The 18388-nt window shown below is 34.4% G+C and overlaps 1 protein-coding gene across 1 annotated transcript; it reads right to left on the bottom strand.

The window, feature by feature from the left end:
• Positions 1-845: 845 nt before the first annotated feature.
• LOC25494761 (uncharacterized) lies at positions 846-3801 on the bottom strand. Its single transcript, XM_024784860.2, has 7 exons — positions 3738-3801; positions 2311-2395; positions 2083-2212; positions 1841-1953; positions 1473-1578; positions 1105-1365; positions 846-1016 (listed from the first exon to the last, which is right to left on the bottom strand). The coding sequence occupies exons 1-7, from the start codon at positions 3799-3801 to the stop codon at positions 846-848; spliced, it is 930 nt and encodes a 309-aa protein (XP_024640628.2).
• Between the last annotated feature and the right edge of the window lie 14587 nt (positions 3802-18388).

Here is an 18388-nt window from a genome sequence, read left to right as displayed (position 1 = left end):
AAAAAAGATGCCAAACCGAGATTGATCCGATGGATTTTGCTCCTCCAAGAATTTGACCTTGAAATAAAAGATAAAAAGGGTGTAGAAAATGTTGTAGCTGACCACTTGTCCCGACTTCGAGAGACCAATGAGGATGAGTTACCCTTGGATGATTCCTTCCCAGATGACCAGCTCTTCTTATTGGCACAAACTGACGCACCTTGGTATGCAGATTTTGTTAATTTTCTTGCAGCAGGAGTGCTACCGCCTGAGTTAAGCTACCAACAAAAGAAGAAGTTCTTCAATGATCTCAAGCACTACTATTGGGATGAGCCCTACCTCTTCAGAAGAGGCTCAGATGGGATTTTCAGAAGATGCATTCCTGAAAACGAGGTAAGTAGTATTCTAACTCATTGCCACTCCTCTTCTTATGGTGGCCACACTAGTACGCAAAAGACTTCTTTCAAAATTCTATCATTTAAGAATAGGCATGCATATAGTTTTTGCCACCATATGAAGAGAGTATATTGATAATGCTACGAAACACAATAAAAAAAAGTAAGGTGATTTATTTTGGTCACCAACGCAAGTGATTTTTGGTTACCACCACATCATTCGATAGATATAATTTTTTTTTTTTTTTATATAGATAGAGTGACATTGACGTGGACAAAAAAGAACGTAAACATGTTATTTTTGGATGTATGACATATGCACCAAAGTACCAAATGTTATAACAACCAAATTAGCAAATGTTAAGCAGATAAATTCCAAAACAAATAACAATTAAGAAGGTACTTAATGAGTGAAAAATAAAAAAGGAACCAAATAAATCTAAGTAGTGTAGACTAAGAAGAACTAAAATATCAATCTTCAGGTTCTTGCTTAATTTTGATAACTTTCTGCAATTTAGTGGTGGACGACCGAGTTTGACAATCAACGTCAATATATGTTGCATCTGAGTCGGCGTTTCTCTTTCTCAAAGACTTGGATGAATGAGTATCTTTAGGAATAGAATTAGCTTCATCACCAAGAAGCTACATGAATAATAAACATTTATAGAAATAGTTAATTTAATAAGTTTTATGAATACTTTTAAAGTAGATATAAAGAATATTTAACTACCTTAATGTTATCATCAGTTTGGGGAGTAATAGGACATATGATATCAACATCATCTTCCTCAACATTCAGAGGAGCAGCATGACACTCAATATAATACTTTTTTTTAAACTCATCAATGATTTCATTGTCATCACACATCTTTTTGACTGCATAGGTATAAAACCTCTGTTCAACATTTTTTTGATTGATCTCCAGTTTGAAAAGCATTTCCTTATCATGTAAGTTGTCAAACTCGGTTGGATAATCATTTGTGGTCATTCCCTGTTTTTGATTTGGATTAGTAAATAATTAAAACCAATGTTTATTGTTTTAATAATATAACATAAAAAATACAAAAAAAACAATATACTTAAGTTCATTATCAATACCATTTGTTCTTTTGCAGTCATTCCAAAGTGTTGTGAAATAACTCCATCAAACAACACAAAGGTAGTTGACCCACTATCATCCATAACATGAATGTGCACCATAAACCTAAAATGAAAAGTGAATATACATGAAAGATTCAATAACCTTATAAGGAATCCACTAACCAAAAAAATCAGTGACCAAAAGAATAAAAGTGGTGATGATGCAACTTCTCGTTTATATAATCATGTACATAGCAAGTTATTAGAAAGAAAAAAAATTGAAATTAGATTTGCTAATTATATAAGTAACCGAATAGAAATAATAATTGAGTTTAGCTTAAAAGAAATGAGTGAAACATAAGAAAAATTAATATGGAAAATGTTACCTTTTTGTACAAACAGGTTTAACCTTCTTGAAACACTTATTACATGAAACGTAGCACCATTTCTTATTGGTGTCTATGCCAATAATTTTAGCCAAGACAACATATGCACCCACCTGCATAGTTATTAAATTTATTTAAAGAATAACAGTTAGAAAATTAAAATACAAAGATATGGATTAAGAATTATTTAACAACATAGTATAATAGTATAAGTCAAAGCAAATTAGCATAAAGTTTTATACCTGTTTAGCTTGTGTAATATCTGAAATTGTCATGTTTTTTGTTTGGAGTAGATCATTAGACAAAGAAAGTGAAGATTGTGCTGCCATCTGGGTGACCCCTTGGGTCAAAGATGCATTGCCAGTTTTCATCCTATCGTAAAATATAAGAAAATCATACTTAACCAAAAAAAAAATTCCAATAATTATCAATATATAATATATGTGTAATAACGATAGGTTAGTGCATACTCTTTCTTGTAGTTGCAACATTCTTCAATGTTGGGAATTATAAGCAACTTGGTTTCATTGAATGCATTGGCAATCCCATACATACCTATTAAAACGATACACCAAAAGGTATTAAGTGATATATATCATTAACAATACAAAGAAATTAAAAATAATTACATTTAAAAAGATAATCTAATTACCATCAAAAACTTTAAGTCGACATAGATGCATAACATTGGAAAAGCATTTCCATTTGTGCTCATATAGCTATTCATTTGTTCACCAAAATGACTCCATAAAGTACAAATGATTGTATTGCTCCTGAAATTTACAAAATAATTTTTATTACAGTAAGAATAATAATTAAAAAAACATCTATATATGTATTTAAAACAAATATTAAAAAAAAAAAAAAAAAAAAAAACTCCACTAACTCAAGGTCTTCAAGAGTCAAGTCCAAGATTTTAGTCATTTTTCCCTTTACTTGAACATCCTTAATGTTAGTCGTTCCAACCACATGGCCAATGACATCTACAAATAAACGTGGTTGTAGAATCATAAAAAAGAAATGATAAAAATCTAAAAATAAGTTAATATTTAATTTGTAAGTTTAGTATAAAGTACCACCAATAATGTGCTGAAATTTTGTGAAGTTAAACAAATTTGCAGGAATTTTATCATAAGATGTTTTGGTTATAACAGTGCTTCCTATCAAAGTTAGCTTGTATTCGTGATTTGTTGGCTTAAATTTTTCTTTATTAAATTGGACTAAAACTTTTCTATAATATATGAAGCACCCTCTTCAATAGAATCTCCAAGTTGTTTGAATTCCTTGCTTTTAATAGAAGCTTGTATCTTTGACAACTGAAATAAATAAAAATATTATGTGAATTTATGTGAATAAAAAGATAATGAGAATTATAAACCTGAAACAAATTCTTTAAAAAAAAAATAAAGGTGAAACAAAAAAAAAACAATAATATAATCATATCAACACGTCCATAGTATGGACAGTCATGAATCAAATTAAAAAACTTCTTTTATTATCAATTTATAAAACCTTGTTTTGAACGACATATTATATTAAAACATAGCCACCCAAATAGAAAGTGTAGTGAACTCAAAATAACAAAGAATATTATAGTGCAGAGCAACAACCAAAACAAATAAATCCCCACCTTTAAATTTAATAGGCTAATTGTTTTACTAACACGTTCATATATGGTTCTATTAATTTAATAGGCTAAATTTACTTGTGATGAGAAACAGAAGATTTAAATTGTGAAATATATGAATAAATCAAAGATCTTTAATAACCAAATTTATAGGTACAACAGAACCATATACATGACCCATACCTTTTCATCTAGCAAAAATAATTCAATACTGGATGCCTCTTTTGGTTTGTTGAAATCAAGAATTTTCCAAAGATTAATTATACGAACACGTATCTTCCAATCGATTTTTTCCAGCAACAATGTCATCAATATCAGTAATATGAGAAGCCATTATTCAACCTACATAGAATTGAAAAGAAATAAATCATAGAAAGGTAGACAAAGTTAAAAATATTAATAGAGAGATACTTTAATCGTTGATATAAATAAGAAGTTAGAAATAAAAAAAAGAGATTCAAAGAAAAAAAATATGACGTACGATTAATTTGAAGTAAGATGATTTAATCGAAGGATGAAGGATAAAGTATGACTTATAAATATTATTTGATGTTACTTATATAGAGAGTTGAGAGATGATTTGTTTGACATAAATGCAATCTGGAACTTTAACTAATATAACACATATTAACATCTCTTCCTTTACGTGTTAGACTCTTCGTATCGGTGATTTTGTAACATAGCCAAATAAAATCAAATGAAATCATATGATGGTAATAAAAAAAGGTCGGTTGATGGTGATTTAATGCATGGGGGTTTACGTTCTATTATTTCATGAGAAGTTAGAAAATAAATTAGAAAAGGAAAGAAGATAAAAAAATAATTTGAACATGAGAGAAATAATAAGAGAAAAATATGTACTGTGTGTTTTATCGGTGATAGTATATAATAGTTTGAGTTACCGGTAATTATATGGTTTTGTTGAAGAAGTTGAATATTTTTGGGTTAGTATTACCAAAGAGTATGACTTCATTAAAAAAACATCACATCATTTTAAAATGTCTAATAAACATGTATTTTGTAAACTCATCTGGATTTTCCATTGTCACATCCCCCAAAGACTAGAAGTAAAGGAATTTAAAATAATGAAGGTTGAATACAAAAATACAATGAAAGCTAATGACATCCGACAACAAAGTTTTACAGAAAAAAGGTTAATTAAATAAATATTCCATATAAATAAGATTTTTTTTTTGTTTTTAGTCCATAGAAATAAGTCACATTTTTAATCGTTGTAACATTTTCCTTTGAACATTTTATGGCCCAAATTGTTGACGGAAAATTTTACAGTGACTAAAAATGCTAACAGAATAATTTTAAAAGGGCCAAGATGTGCGATTTATTTTTGTAGGAATTAAAAATGAAATTCTTCAATTTTTTTTTTGTTACAAAGAAATTCTTGATAATTATAGAGACCTTTTAGCTAATTAACTCTTCAAAAAATAGCAAATAACATCCAAAAACCTACAAAATAGTTCATCATAATGTTGAGTCTACAAAAGAAGCCTAGCTAGAATTGGTCGAAATATCACATTATGATAATAGCAATCACACAAGTGAGACTAACACCACATCTACACTTAAAATGTCTAATAGAGTCGTGCTAGAACCACTCTCTTTTGAACACTCTCTCTAATATATACTCACTTTCTTATTGGTTTAAATCATTGGGGATCTATACTTTGGAAATAGAACTCGCATAAAGTGGTGGGGCATACATTGATTTCATCCAATAAAATAGTGAGTGCTAAAGAGAGTGTGCAAAAGTGAATGTTGCTAGCATTCAACATTTAATTTGTCAACTCAGTATTACGCGTCTACAATTTTATAATCTATAAAATAATAAAGATTGACTAAAAAAATAGATAAAAAATTTAAACAATGGGCATCTAAAACAAATAAAATAGTTTATCATAATGTTATGACTTTCAGGGGAACATAAACTGAGTTGAACAATCACATTACATTAATAGAAACCATAAAAGTGAGACGAACATCACATGTTCAGTTAAAACCTTAAAGCATTATGTATGAGTCATCTCACTTATATTATTCTTACCACATACTCACTCATATATGACAATTTAACTTCTCTCTTAAATGTGAGACTCTCTACATCTGCAATCTGGTAACATAACCAAATAAAGTTATACTTAGTCATAACATTGTAAAAAAAAATAGACTTGCGGTGATTTTATGAAGAGATGTTTCTATTCCTCTCATTCATGTGAATAAAGAAACTAAACCAGAAAAAGAAATAAGATGAAAATGAAATTTTAACTTGAGAGAAATGGTTAGGAAAAAAAATAAGGAGTATGTACTTTGACCGTGAGAGTATATGGAATATTGTTCGTTGCTGGTAATTTTATGGGTTTCTTGAAGAATTTGGAGTAATTAATATACCAAAAATTAGACTCAAATTTAAAATTTTAAATAAGCATGTATTTTGTCAACTTAGCAAAACACATATGCATTTTTCCATTGTGAGGTTCTACCAAAGACCAAAATTGAAGGAATTTGAAATAAGTGAGGTTGAATAAAAAAAATAGCATGAAAATGAACGGTCTCCAATAACTAAAATTTAACATACAAAAATCAAATAAATGAGACCCACAAGCTAACAAATAATACATCATAACTTTGGGACTTCCAAGGGATCCTATCTTGAGTTTTATCACCACAATAGACCAAGAGAAAATACACAAGTGAAATTGATATCCTTCCATCTCATTTATATGTTGTTCAAAATTTATCATTCCATCCAATATAAATTTTTAACTCATACTTGACACATTAACACCTCTTATTCAAATTTGCAACTCTTATGTTCATAATTACGTGATATAGTCAAATAAGATCAAAGGAAGATACAATATGTTAAAAAAGTTTGTTGGTGATGGTTTCATTACAAGTGGTTTATGTTCCTTTCGTACATGGGAAGGGGGAAAAAATAGAAGGAAAAATAAAGATACCAAAAAGAAATTTGAATATGAGAGAAGCTAAAGGAAAAAAAAATAAGTATTGTCTGTTTTGTTTGTGAAAGTATAAGAAAGATTGTGAGTTGTTGATAAATCTATGAGTTTGTTGAAGGAGTTGAAGATTTTTGGATAATCATTTTACCAAAAAAATTAGATGCAATTAAAAACGCCACGTAATTTTAAATATGTAATAAACATGTATTTATCAACCCAACATAACACATCTTCAATTTTCTATTATAATTTCCCACCATTAACCAAAAGAATATATATATATTTTTTAACTGATGAGCCTATCACGGCCTCATCCAAAATATATTGAAATCAAAAGTGAGGTACAAAAAGGAGGGGGGGACCAAACCAAGCCCTCAAAGTAAACTTAGAGAACCTATAATAGGGGAGACCAAGTCTATTATTGACAAGGTCTGCTCTAATATTAACAGGAGGTGAAGACCACCAAGTGAAACTGTAACACCCCGTTTTCCCAACATAAAAATTTCTTAACATAAATCAGAGTAAACATCACAAAACGAGATATCACATTTCACATAATCGAAAAACAGTTAAATAACAATTTAACTTCCAACAGAATATCTCAATCATCGTAGCAGAGTTAATTCAAAATCATAAATTGTCTTGGCACACAGGCCCCATCATAATATCTCAAATAAATTCAGTTAAACAAATCAAGTCATAAACATCAAAGTCAATTACGTAAAGGAAATGAAGCATGCATATCATAAACCCCATCCCGTTACGTATCAGAGCAACCTAAGACTCAGCGAGGCAAGGCCACTCACGACAGCACAACAGCAACCTACGCTCGATCACCTGCAAGTTACTCATACGAAGAGCAACATTTCCAAGCAGAAGGGGTGAGATTTCACAAAACAATAATATTAATCAATATAAATCAACAATCATAATTAACATCATAAATCTTCATCATAAGCATCTTAAAACATCATAACATCTTAACATCATTCATCATTGACTCGACTATGCAACTATGCAACTTAGACCTCTTATATGCATGTGGCCCCAACATTATTTGAGTATTAATATACTTCCAGGGCATAAGCCCCCATCGCTAATTTAAGCTAATGCTCCATCGTGGTGAGTACAAAGCTCCAGGGCATGAGCCCCAAACAAATGTATGCTAATGCATGGACTCAATCTCTTAAAACATTTTAATCATCATGTCATATATATATATATATCCAATAATTTGGAATTGAACATCATCTTAATCATCTTATATGGACTCATGCAACTTAGTTCAATAACAATAGCAGCATAGACAGATCACAACAACAATCATGATAATTATACCAATTCAATTCATCAACATCTTATGTATACAATTAATCTTCAAGTAATGCATAAACATTATAATACATCATAATCAACTCAAACATCTCATATCAACTTCACAAATTGCAGTTAACTTCTTATATAGGTCTCATTACTACCTAAGGGTCCATCCCTAATCAATTCAAGCAACTTAGATCACAACATTCTCACTTGCACTCAGTTCTGGAAGTGCGCGCGAGGCGAGAGCATCTGCTCGCCATGGGGAGTACAAGCCAGAATCCCAACTAAAGTTGTTCTAAGCTAAACCAGGTTCAATCTCATTCTAAGTTATCATTTAATCTTTAATCTCATTCTAAGGTTCAACTCAAAAGTCAAAAATACAGAATTCGACATGCTCTCTGGTCATGCTCGCTAGGGCAAGTAAGGTTGTTCGCTGTGGCGAGCTACGACTTGTAACTCGCGAGGCGAAGGGAAATGGCTCGCGTGGCGAGCTATGAACTTCATCACTCGCGAGGCGAGGATCATCGTTCGCGAGGGCGAGCGATGAATATAGACTCGGGCAGAATGCAGTTTTTCACGAAAATCCAACATCTCACATGGTTTAAAGCCTATTTTCGATTCCAGAATTCATCATATTCATAATCTAAGGTCAAAGGACGTTTTAAGCATCAATCTAACAACCTAACATCATTGGATCATCAAAATCACCTATTAACCCTTATTTCATAAACTTTCTAATTCAATCCTAACTTGTTAATTTGATCATCAGAACTACATGGATTAATACTATTGAATCATTAGTCTCACCCTTACCTTAATTTGAAGAAATCGCAGCTTTCCTAGGTGTTCTTCCTTCTCTTGGCTTTTTCTCCCTTTTCTCCAAAAACAGTCGTACATACTAATTTTTCTACAAACCTAGGTCTTTCCTTTTTATATCTCCTCCTAAAATCTTATCTTATCTCACTATCTCCCCCAAAACTCTCTAAAATCTCAAAACAGCCCCTAACTAAATATTTTATTTTATTTTCAAATCTTATTTCATTAAACAATAAAATAAGTCTCATAACCTCATAAAAATCGTCACATCACATAACTCATCTAAAATCATCCAAATCATCTAAATCGTCATAAATCATCATAAATCACACATAAATTATATAAATATAATATAACTCGTCTAGACTCGATTAAATAATTAATTAATAAAAAGTGGGCGTTACAACTCTCCCCAACTTATAAGATTTTCGTCCTCGAAAATTTACCTCAAGCAAACAACTCTAGATAAGACTCTAGCATCTTACTCCCAAGCTCCCACGTCAAGCTTTCACCAGTCGCTCCGCTCCAAACGACTCTCACAAGGGGTATCTCCTTGCCTCTCAACGTCTTCACTTTCCGATCATCAATCCTCACCAGTAAAGTCTCTACCGTAAAGTTGTCTCTAACTTGCACATCATCACTATGGATCACATGAGATGGATCCGGAACATACTTCTGAAGTTGCGACCCATGGAATACATCATGCAAATTCGAAAGATGCGGTGGTAATCCCACTCGATACGCCACCGTTCCAACTCTTTCCGATATCTGATACGGACCAATAAATCTCGGAGTCAACTTCTTTGACTTCAAAGCACAACCGACACCAGTCACATGAGTGACTCTAAAACACACGTGGTCTCCTTCTTGAAACTCAAGATCTTTCCTGCGCTTATCATGATAACTCTTTTGTCGACTCTGCGACGCTTTCATCTTCTCTTGAATCATCTTAACCTTCTCGGTAGTTTGCTGAACAATCTCTGGTCCTAAGACCACTCTTTCACCTGATTCAAACCAACATAACGGAGTTCTGCATCTCCGACCATATAGAGCCTCAAAAGGTGTCATTCCAATACTAGAATGATAACTATTATTGTATGTGAACTCAATCAATGGAAGATGACTATCCCAAGTTCCTCTTTGCTCAAGAACACAAACTCTCAGCAAATCCTCTAGCGACTAAATCATCCTCTCCGACTGACCATCTGTCTGCGGATGATACGCCGAACTCAATCTCAACTTAGAACCCAAAGCCTCTTGCAAACTCTTCCAAAATCTAGAAGTAAATCTTGGATCTCTACCTGATACAATGCTCGAAGGAACACCATGCAACTTCACAATTTCCTTAATATAGATCTCTGCCAACTGGGCAACCGGAAAACTAATATTAATCGGTAGAAAATGAGCCGACTTCGTCATCAACAATCACCCAATTTGTGTCATTCCCTCTAGGAGTATTCGGCAAACTCGTCACAAAATCCATGGATATACTATCCCATTTCCACTCTGGCACATCTAAAGATACCATCATACCAGCAGGTTTCTGATGTTCAATCTTCGACTTCTGACAAACTAAACAGGAATACACAAACTGTGCCACATCGCGTTTCAAACCAGACCACCAGAAAATCTTCTTTAGATCATGATACATCTTCGTAGCTCCCGGGTGAATACTCAAGCTACTTCTATGACTCTCTTCAATAAACATTTTCTTCATCATCAGGAATACAAATTCGGCCTCGGAATCTCAACACACCATGGTCATCGACCTTAAAATCACCATCCTCAATCTGATTACTAGCAACCAACAAGTCTACAAACTTGACATCAATTTTTTGTGCTTCTTTGATACTCTTCAGGAATTCACTATCAATCTTCAGCATTCCCAGTTTCACACTCTGAGGTGACCACTCACAAACTAAGCTCATATCTCTAAACTGTTCAAGCAATTCGAACTCTCTAACCATCATAGCGGACATATGCAATGCCTTCCTACTCAAGGCATCTGCAACAACATTAGCTTTACCTGGGTGATAATTCAAACCAAAGTCATAATCTTTCATTAATTCGAGCCACCTTCGCTGCCTCATATTCAATTCTTTCTGATTGAACAAATACTTTAAGCTCTTGTGATCACTAAACACCTCAAACCTCGAACCATACAAGTAATGTCTCCATATCTTCAATACAAAGACCACAGCCGCCAACTCTAAATCGTGCGTCGGGTAATTCTTCTCATGAATTCTCAACTGTCTTGAAGCAAAAGCTACCACTTTACCATCTTGCATAAGTACACCTCCTAAACCCAGCTTGGACGGTGTCGCGTCATTTTTCGGAGATCAAGGCTATTTGATTAGCTTTTGACTCACTAATTTATTTCACGACTGAACATTTAATTTTATTATGAAAAGGGGAAAAAAAGTTCAAACTACCCCATTTTGAAAAGATTTAGGGTTCGGGGGTTAGTTACATAAAGGGAAGGTGTTAGCACCCTTTATGTCCGTAGTACTCTACGGGAACCTCTTGGTTTTATTTAATTTAATGTGCTATAACTTGCTTGCTTTTGAAAAGAAGGAATTAATGTGATGAAAAGGAAAATAAAGTGAGACCTAATTTATCTACATTTTTTATTGTTTGGAAGGACAAGGTCCTCTGCCTACGTACCCGTGAAGGATCAAAACCTCCTAGTTCGGGGTAGAAATTGACGTTTGATTTGTTGAGTGTTTTTTTATTAGTTTTGAAAAAGGTTTTAAAAGGAAAAGCCAAATGGCAAAATAAGAATTGATTTGTGTTTTTTATTAGAAGAAAGATGACTCAAAGTATGATTAAATTGATTGATATTTGATTAAGAAAATAAAGTAAAAAGACGATCACTTGATTTAGAATCAAGGTTTGTTTATGAAAATATTTTTGTGATTTTTGTTATTTGCATGTTTTTGTTGTTTTTTTGAATAATTGGACTAAATTAAACTAACGGAGCAAGGAAATAAAACGTAGTAACCTAAGCAGAAAAATAAAGCATACACCCACACACGCACACATGCACCTAAACTATTACAAAAAAAAACCTATTTACATCCTAAGGTATGCAGAAATAAATGACAAGAAAAGTAAATAAATTATTTACATCAAAGCCTAATTTACATTCTAACATCCTTGCTATAAAATAAATGACATAAATAAAGAAACATGCATGAGAGAGTATAAAATAATAATTACAACGCTAAAAGATAAATAAAATGTATGCAAGACTTGAAAGAAATAAAAAAAGGTTCAATCACAAGGTGGGAGGTGGAGCAGTAAAACAGGGGGTGCAGGAATCAAAAAAGAGTACCAGGCTCAGAGGCGCGCATTGGGCCTCACGGGTTGGGGAAATTGGGCTTAAGGGGAACCGGTTTTGGTCCGGTTCGGTTCAAGGGCTGAATCCGGTTCAGCCTAGATATATATAGGCAGTGGCTGGTTTTTTCTTTATTTTAACATGTTTCTCTCTCTAGCATTCAAAACCTCTCTCTTCTCTCTAGATTTCTCTCATCTCTCCCTCATGAATGTTCTTCAATTCTGGGTTCCTCATGAAGTTTCCGGTGGAACTTCATCTTCTCCGACGGAGGTAAGGTGGGTTCCGGCAGCGGTTGGCCGACCGGTACGGCGGCACCACCGCGCCGGAACCCTAAACTCATTTTTTTAAATTTTTCCTCTTAACTACTCTACTTCTTCTTTTGGTTCAAAAATTAAGTCCGAAACCTTCAAAACAGACATGGTTCAACTTAGATCTAAAAAGGGAAGAAAATTTCTTATACCTCTTTTAATCCAGATTTTCTTTCAACGGTGTTGAATCGGCTTGTTTTGAAGCGTTTCACGGTCTCCTTGATGATGGAATCGGCTACCGGTGCTGTTGTATCACGGTTTTGTTATTGTGCGGCATGGTAAGTTTGCGGTTGGACTCCGGCTGTGTGATTCTGTTTCTTGTGTGTTTCCTCTGGGTTTCCTGTTGTGCGATTCCTGTGTGCTCTGCTGTGTTGTGCAGGTCTCTATTTATAGAGTGAGGTTGAGGTCAGAAATCAGTAGCTTGGGGAGAAGAAAAAACAATTTCGGTTATTGGATTAGGATGAAAGAAGGAGAACGCGTTTGTGTTCCTGAGTTTTTGCGGATGAGGCTTGGTGAAAGCTGAAAGCTGGATTGGAATGGCGTATGACACTCTGTTATTCTGAACCTGGACCCTTTTGGACTTTTTTATGGATATTAACAAATGAATAAAGTGATAAATGAGAAAATAAAAATAAAAATAAAATAAATGCAGGCTTCTTTTGGACTTATCTAAAATGAAATTAAAAGTAAAAAATAAAATTAGGATTAATTTAAAAAAAATAAAAGATGGAAATAATTGATCAAAGACCGAGAGAAAGAGGGCCCGACTCGGAAACAAAATGAGGTATTTTAAAATACCTCCCTTTTTACTGAAACGTCAGAGACTCTGATCAGGGTTAAGCGACGCGTGTCAATGGGACCTTAGGTCAAAAATTGGGGTATGACAGATGCCCCTATTTAAGTTTCTTCGTCCGGAAATTTGAAGATAAAATCTTTGATTTGACGAGTCGAAGAGACTTAAATACAAAGTACACAATTTTTGACCTAAGATGCTATGAATGCATGTGATGCAATTTATGAATGCAGAATGATTTGACTCGAATGAGAAATGACAACGTGATACCCAAATTTTTTTGAGAAAGAGGGATCCGACTCTGCTAGGGGAATATAGTTTCACTGGGGAAAGAGATTGTCCACCGTCGTTTTGGCAGTTTGAAATGGGATAAAAATGCTAAGCTCAAGCGTCCGCTGGTGGACTCTGCACTTGAAACATGATAAAAAGCTAAACTCAAGTGTCCGTTGGTGGACTCCGCACTTGAAACAGGATAAAAAGCTAAACTCAAGCGTCCGTTGGTGGACTCCGCACTTGAAACATGATGAAAAGCTAAACTCAAGCGTCCGTTGGTGAACTCAGCACTTGAAACAGGATGAAAAGCTAAACGCAAGCGTCCGTTGGTGGACACCGCACTTGAAACACGATAAAAAGCTAAACTCAAGCGTCCGTTGGTGGACTCCGCACTTGAAACAGGATGAAAAGCTAAACTCAAGCGTCAGTTGGTGGACTCCGCACTTGAAACACGATAAAAAGCTAAACTCAAGCGTCCGTTGGTGGACTCCGCACTTGAAACAGGATGAAAAGCTAAACCCAAGCGTCCGTTGGTGGACTCCGCACTTGAAACAGGATAAAAAGCTAAACTCAAGCGTCCGTTGGTGAACTCTGCACTTGAAACATGATAAAAAGCTAAACTCAAGCGTCCGTTGGTGAACTCCGCACTTGAAGACATGATAAAAAGCTAAACTCAAGCGTCCGTTGGTGAACTCCGCACTTGAAACAAGATAGAAAGCTAAACTCAAGCGTCCGTTGGTGGACTCGGCACTTGAAATTGACGGATGACATCTCTGGACCAGACACACTAGGGAGGACACTTTGATGATAAGAAGATAAATGCAAGATGTTCATTTGTGGAAACTTGCGGGTTGACAATACGATAAGTTAAAACCGATCTGAATAGACACGACCGAAACGAGATTCTGGATGACTGATGCAATTATGTGTGAATTGATGTTATACATATGTTGTGTATGCATAAACGTATGAATATGTGCAAAACATTGATGAATGCATGATTGTATAGACCGTATATGCCATGTGACTCGATGGAATGAGACAAGACAGGTAAGATGGGAGGCGGACTGACATCGCAGTACAAACACTCGGCAAACTTCCTTGGTGATGGTACTATTGTGAACAAATCAATCCGTTGACAGTGTAAAATCTGGCACAGGGTAGCAACTGATGCCTCTTGGGGGTAAAGCCCATTGTTCATAAAAAGATATGGAAGAAGTCACCATTTGTGAACCGGCACAGAGTGTCCTTCCATTGGTATGCTTCAGCAGTCATGCCTTTTTGTTCTATTATTATTCTTTTGAAAATCCCTATCGTTTGCTTGGACCGCCCTTTCGGGTTTTCAGTCCACCGGGAATATATTCTTTTTCCTGCCCCTAATTTTTGCCTGGACCGTCCTGTTATCGCGATTTTCGGGTGTCAAGTCATTAATTAGGCTTGAACCTTTCAATCTTTGATATTCTCTATTTTTTCTTGGGAAGGGCAAAATTGAGAAAAAACCCTTAGATTCTAAGTTCGGGGGTCGCTTTCGCTACGGGAAGGTGTTAGGCACCCGGAACGATTATGGTATTCCATAAGAACCGTTCTCCTAAATCTATTTCTACGCTTTATGTTTTATTGCCTACTTAAAAAAGGAAGTTTTATTTGAGTGAAGAATAGGGGAAGAGAAGATGATTGGGATTTTATTTTACTTGGCTTGGAGGAGTTTTGACTCATTGCCTACGTACCCTTTTTAGGGATCAAAACCAATCGTAGTTCATTCTCAAAAAGGTTTTTGTTTTTGTTGGTTGATTTTAGGTTTGAAAAAAGAATTTTTGAAGAATAGAGATGAGAGGCCTCAAGAGCATGAGATTTGGAAAAAGTGAGGTGGAAGTAGTTATTTTCCAAAATAAAGTCTAAGTAAAAAAAATTTTACTTAAGAAAACAAAAGGAAAATGAGGAGTTTTGACTCCTATTTTAGAAAAAAGTTTTCAAGTGAGGTTATTCATATTTTTTTGAAAAATGACTTTTTTGTCTAAGCGTCGTAAAACCTAAGCATACATCTAAGCAGTAATCATGCAACGTGTGTGCGTGTCGGTGCTCGTGTCGGTGTACATCACTTATAGTGTCCATGGTCCCTTTACATTGTCCTAGATACATTCTATGGTCTTTGCAAGAAATGTAAAAGAGATAAAATCTACCTAAATATTACAATTCCAAATAAAAGTAAAAATGCAAAAAAAAAAAAAAAAACCTAAACTATGTAAAAAAATGGAAATGGAATGCTAAATGAGATGTATGAAACATGGAGATTAACTTGTTAGTGAAATAAAGCATAAAAAGTAACAAGAGACAAAAGCATATAAAATGACATAAAGATAGTAATAAAATGATAATAAACCCTAAAATTTTGGTATGAAACCTAAAGCATTTGTAGCCTCTAATTCTCATGCCATAGCAAGTTTTGAAATGGTTTTCTTTATCTCAAGCTATAACATAGGATTATTAGAAACATGCAAGCCTAGTTTCATGCCAATCTTTTGGAATAGAATTAGCATTTTATTATTCTCTAGAATATGCATACATTGCTTACAAAATCAAGGCTTCATGAACCAATCCAAAACAGCAAGATCAACACATGATTATAGGCATAAACATCTCACATTAACATATCAAATGGCCTTATTCACATATCCACAAATCAAGGACAAAGATATGACAAAAAAATTCATAAGAAAAAATCCAAAAAGAATTAAAACGCTATGAATTAATCATGCAAGATTTTTATCAACCTCAATATGCAAAAATGTCGTAAAAATATCAAGAAAACATCAAAAAGCAAGCATGAATTTTCTAGAAGTTTTATCAAGAGTTTTGATCAAAGCACTGGTTCAAATAGCGCAAAAAGAAGGGTGTGAGTAGCACAAAAAAGTAAAAAACGTAAAGATCCAACGGAAAACAGGCCCAACCCAAAACCTAAAAGCCTGGGCGCACAGGAGCCACAGGATTGATCCGGAATCCTAAAACCCTAGATCAAACGGCCAGGGACAAAGGGGAATGGACCGGACTGGACCGGTCCGGTTCACTGGCTTATTTAAAAGGCAAGGCTCCGGTTTTTTCATTTGCTAACCCCCTTTCTCTCTCTAAGCTCAGAGCTTCTCTCTCTTCTCTCTTCTCTCACCTCTCTCCTCCCTTCTCCGGTGGTTGTTGGCCGGAGAAGATGAAGGTTTCGCCGGAAACTTCATCTTCTCCGGTGAGAAGTTAGGGTTCCGATGAGAAAAAAGTTCCAGAACTTCAAATTCTTACATTTTCTTGTTCGTTTTTTAAACCCTAAACATGAATCCAGCACTGATTTTCACAAACAAAGCTTGAAACGATGTAGATCGGAGAATTTTCATACGTTTTTTTTTTGAAATTGTTTTTTAGGGTTTTGAATGAGTACGTTCAAACTCTTGAGGATCTACATCATTTCGTATTCGTTACTTCTCTGGTGCTTGTTCTTGCTTACGTTCTTGCTTACAAAGCTTGGATCCTTATGGATCTAGGTTTTGTGCTTACGGTTATGATTTTGTTTTTATGGTTCTGGAAATTTTAGATCTGGTTCGTTCGTTTTCATGCAGGTTTAACTATGATTAATACCTTTTTTAGAGAAAAATGAGTTTTACCTGAGTTTTTGGTTCGGAGATTCTTGATGAAGATCTTCTGGAAACTTCTTCTTCTTCTCACTGATTTCCTTTGTTCTTCTTTCCTTCTTCTTCTCCCTGATCTCTGTGATCGGTGCTTGAGCTTGCTGATGGCGAGCTCGCGCCTTGAATTGTAGAGATTTCAATTCGGTGATGATGATTCTTTGAAAAATCTTTGAGAATTGCAATGGATCTTGGTGATTCTTTGTTGATTTGCACTGATTTGTGGTACTTTGTGTGAATTTGTGTTGATTCTGGGTTGGTTTGGAAAACGGTTAGGGTTTAAGGGTTCTTGGTATTCTTCATGATTTCTGGAAATTGTTGAGCTTTGATCTTTGAGAGCAGAAAGAGAAAATTAGAAAGTGTTTGTTGAGGTGGCGTGGAATGAATGGATCTGATCCTGACTTGTACAGTAATTGCACCTTTTATAGGCTGCCAAGTGTGCTTGAGACCCAATGAAAGAGGGACACTTGTAATTGGACTTTTCTGCAAAAAAAACAAAATTAAAGGACTGGACAGCAAATAAGAAAAAGGACTAAAAAATGCAATTTTTAAAGAATAGTGGACTAAAATGCAATTCTGGGAACTATTTGAGGGACCAGAATGCAATTAAAAATAAAATTGAATTAAAATTGGTAAATTGAAAAAAAACGTAAAGTGAAACAAAAAATAAAATCAACAAAAGGACTAAAACGAACCAATTACTGACATGAGGTATTTCAAAATACCTCCCTGCCGAAATTTTGACAGGAAAAGAGCAAAATGCCCCTAGGGACTAAACTGACTCAAATGCAATTTTTGAAATGACTTTTTAAACAAAGACTCAACAGTGATTTGTACAGACACGTTGAAAAGACTCAGAGGCAAACACAGGGACTAAAATGGGTTCCACTGCAGGAAATGACCAAAATACCCTTTTGTATGATTTTTGAAATAAAATGCAAGAAAAGTAATGCGACACTTCAGAGAGTTCTTAAATGACTTGTAATGTCAGAAAAGACAGAGGCAGTAAAATACGTTTAAAAAGAGAGTAAAGATTCAGAGTAAAATAACAGAGAATTGACAAATATCAGTGTTAGAAAAGAAATTTGAACAAGTATTTTTTAGGTCCAAAATCAGGGTACAACAGCTGCCCCTATTTAAGTTTCTTTGTCTGGAGGGTCAAGAGACGGAGTCTTTGGCTTGACGGGACGAAGATACTTAAATATTAACATTTGCACTGTGTTTGGACGTAAAAATACGCTTGTACATTTTCAAATATCATGAATGCCATGCAACATTTGGATTATGAGTGCGAGACAAACGAAAGCTGGAATTAACAAAAGATGTCGTATCCATTACGGGATTGGTAGACATTGGTAAGTTAACAGATAACAGGGTAGATAGGAGACTAGGAACAAATTGACGGGTACAAGCTGCTCTTGGATTTGAGCTAGGCAC

This window comes from Medicago truncatula, unplaced genomic scaffold, assembly GCF_003473485.1.
Source record: "Medicago truncatula cultivar Jemalong A17 unplaced genomic scaffold, MtrunA17r5.0-ANR MtrunA17Chr0c01, whole genome shotgun sequence".
Lineage (NCBI taxonomy): Eukaryota > Viridiplantae > Streptophyta > Magnoliopsida > Fabales > Fabaceae > Medicago > Medicago truncatula.
Note: the sequence above shows the minus strand (reverse complement) of the source record. Positions and strands in the feature narration are given on the sequence as shown.

Excerpts from the sequence above, each read along its gene's own strand:
- LOC25494761 (XM_024784860.2), bottom strand. The coding sequence starts at position 3,801 with ATGGCTTCTCATATTACTGATATTGATGACATTGTTGCTGGAAAAAAT. Across the intron at positions 1,954-2,082 it reads ATATTACACAAGCTAAACAG|GTGGGTGCATATGTTGTCTT; the intron begins GTATAAAACTTT and ends ATAACTATGCAG. Across the intron at positions 1,017-1,104 it reads AAACTGATGATAACATTAAG|CTTCTTGGTGATGAAGCTAA; the intron begins GTAGTTAAATAT and ends TTATTCATGTAG.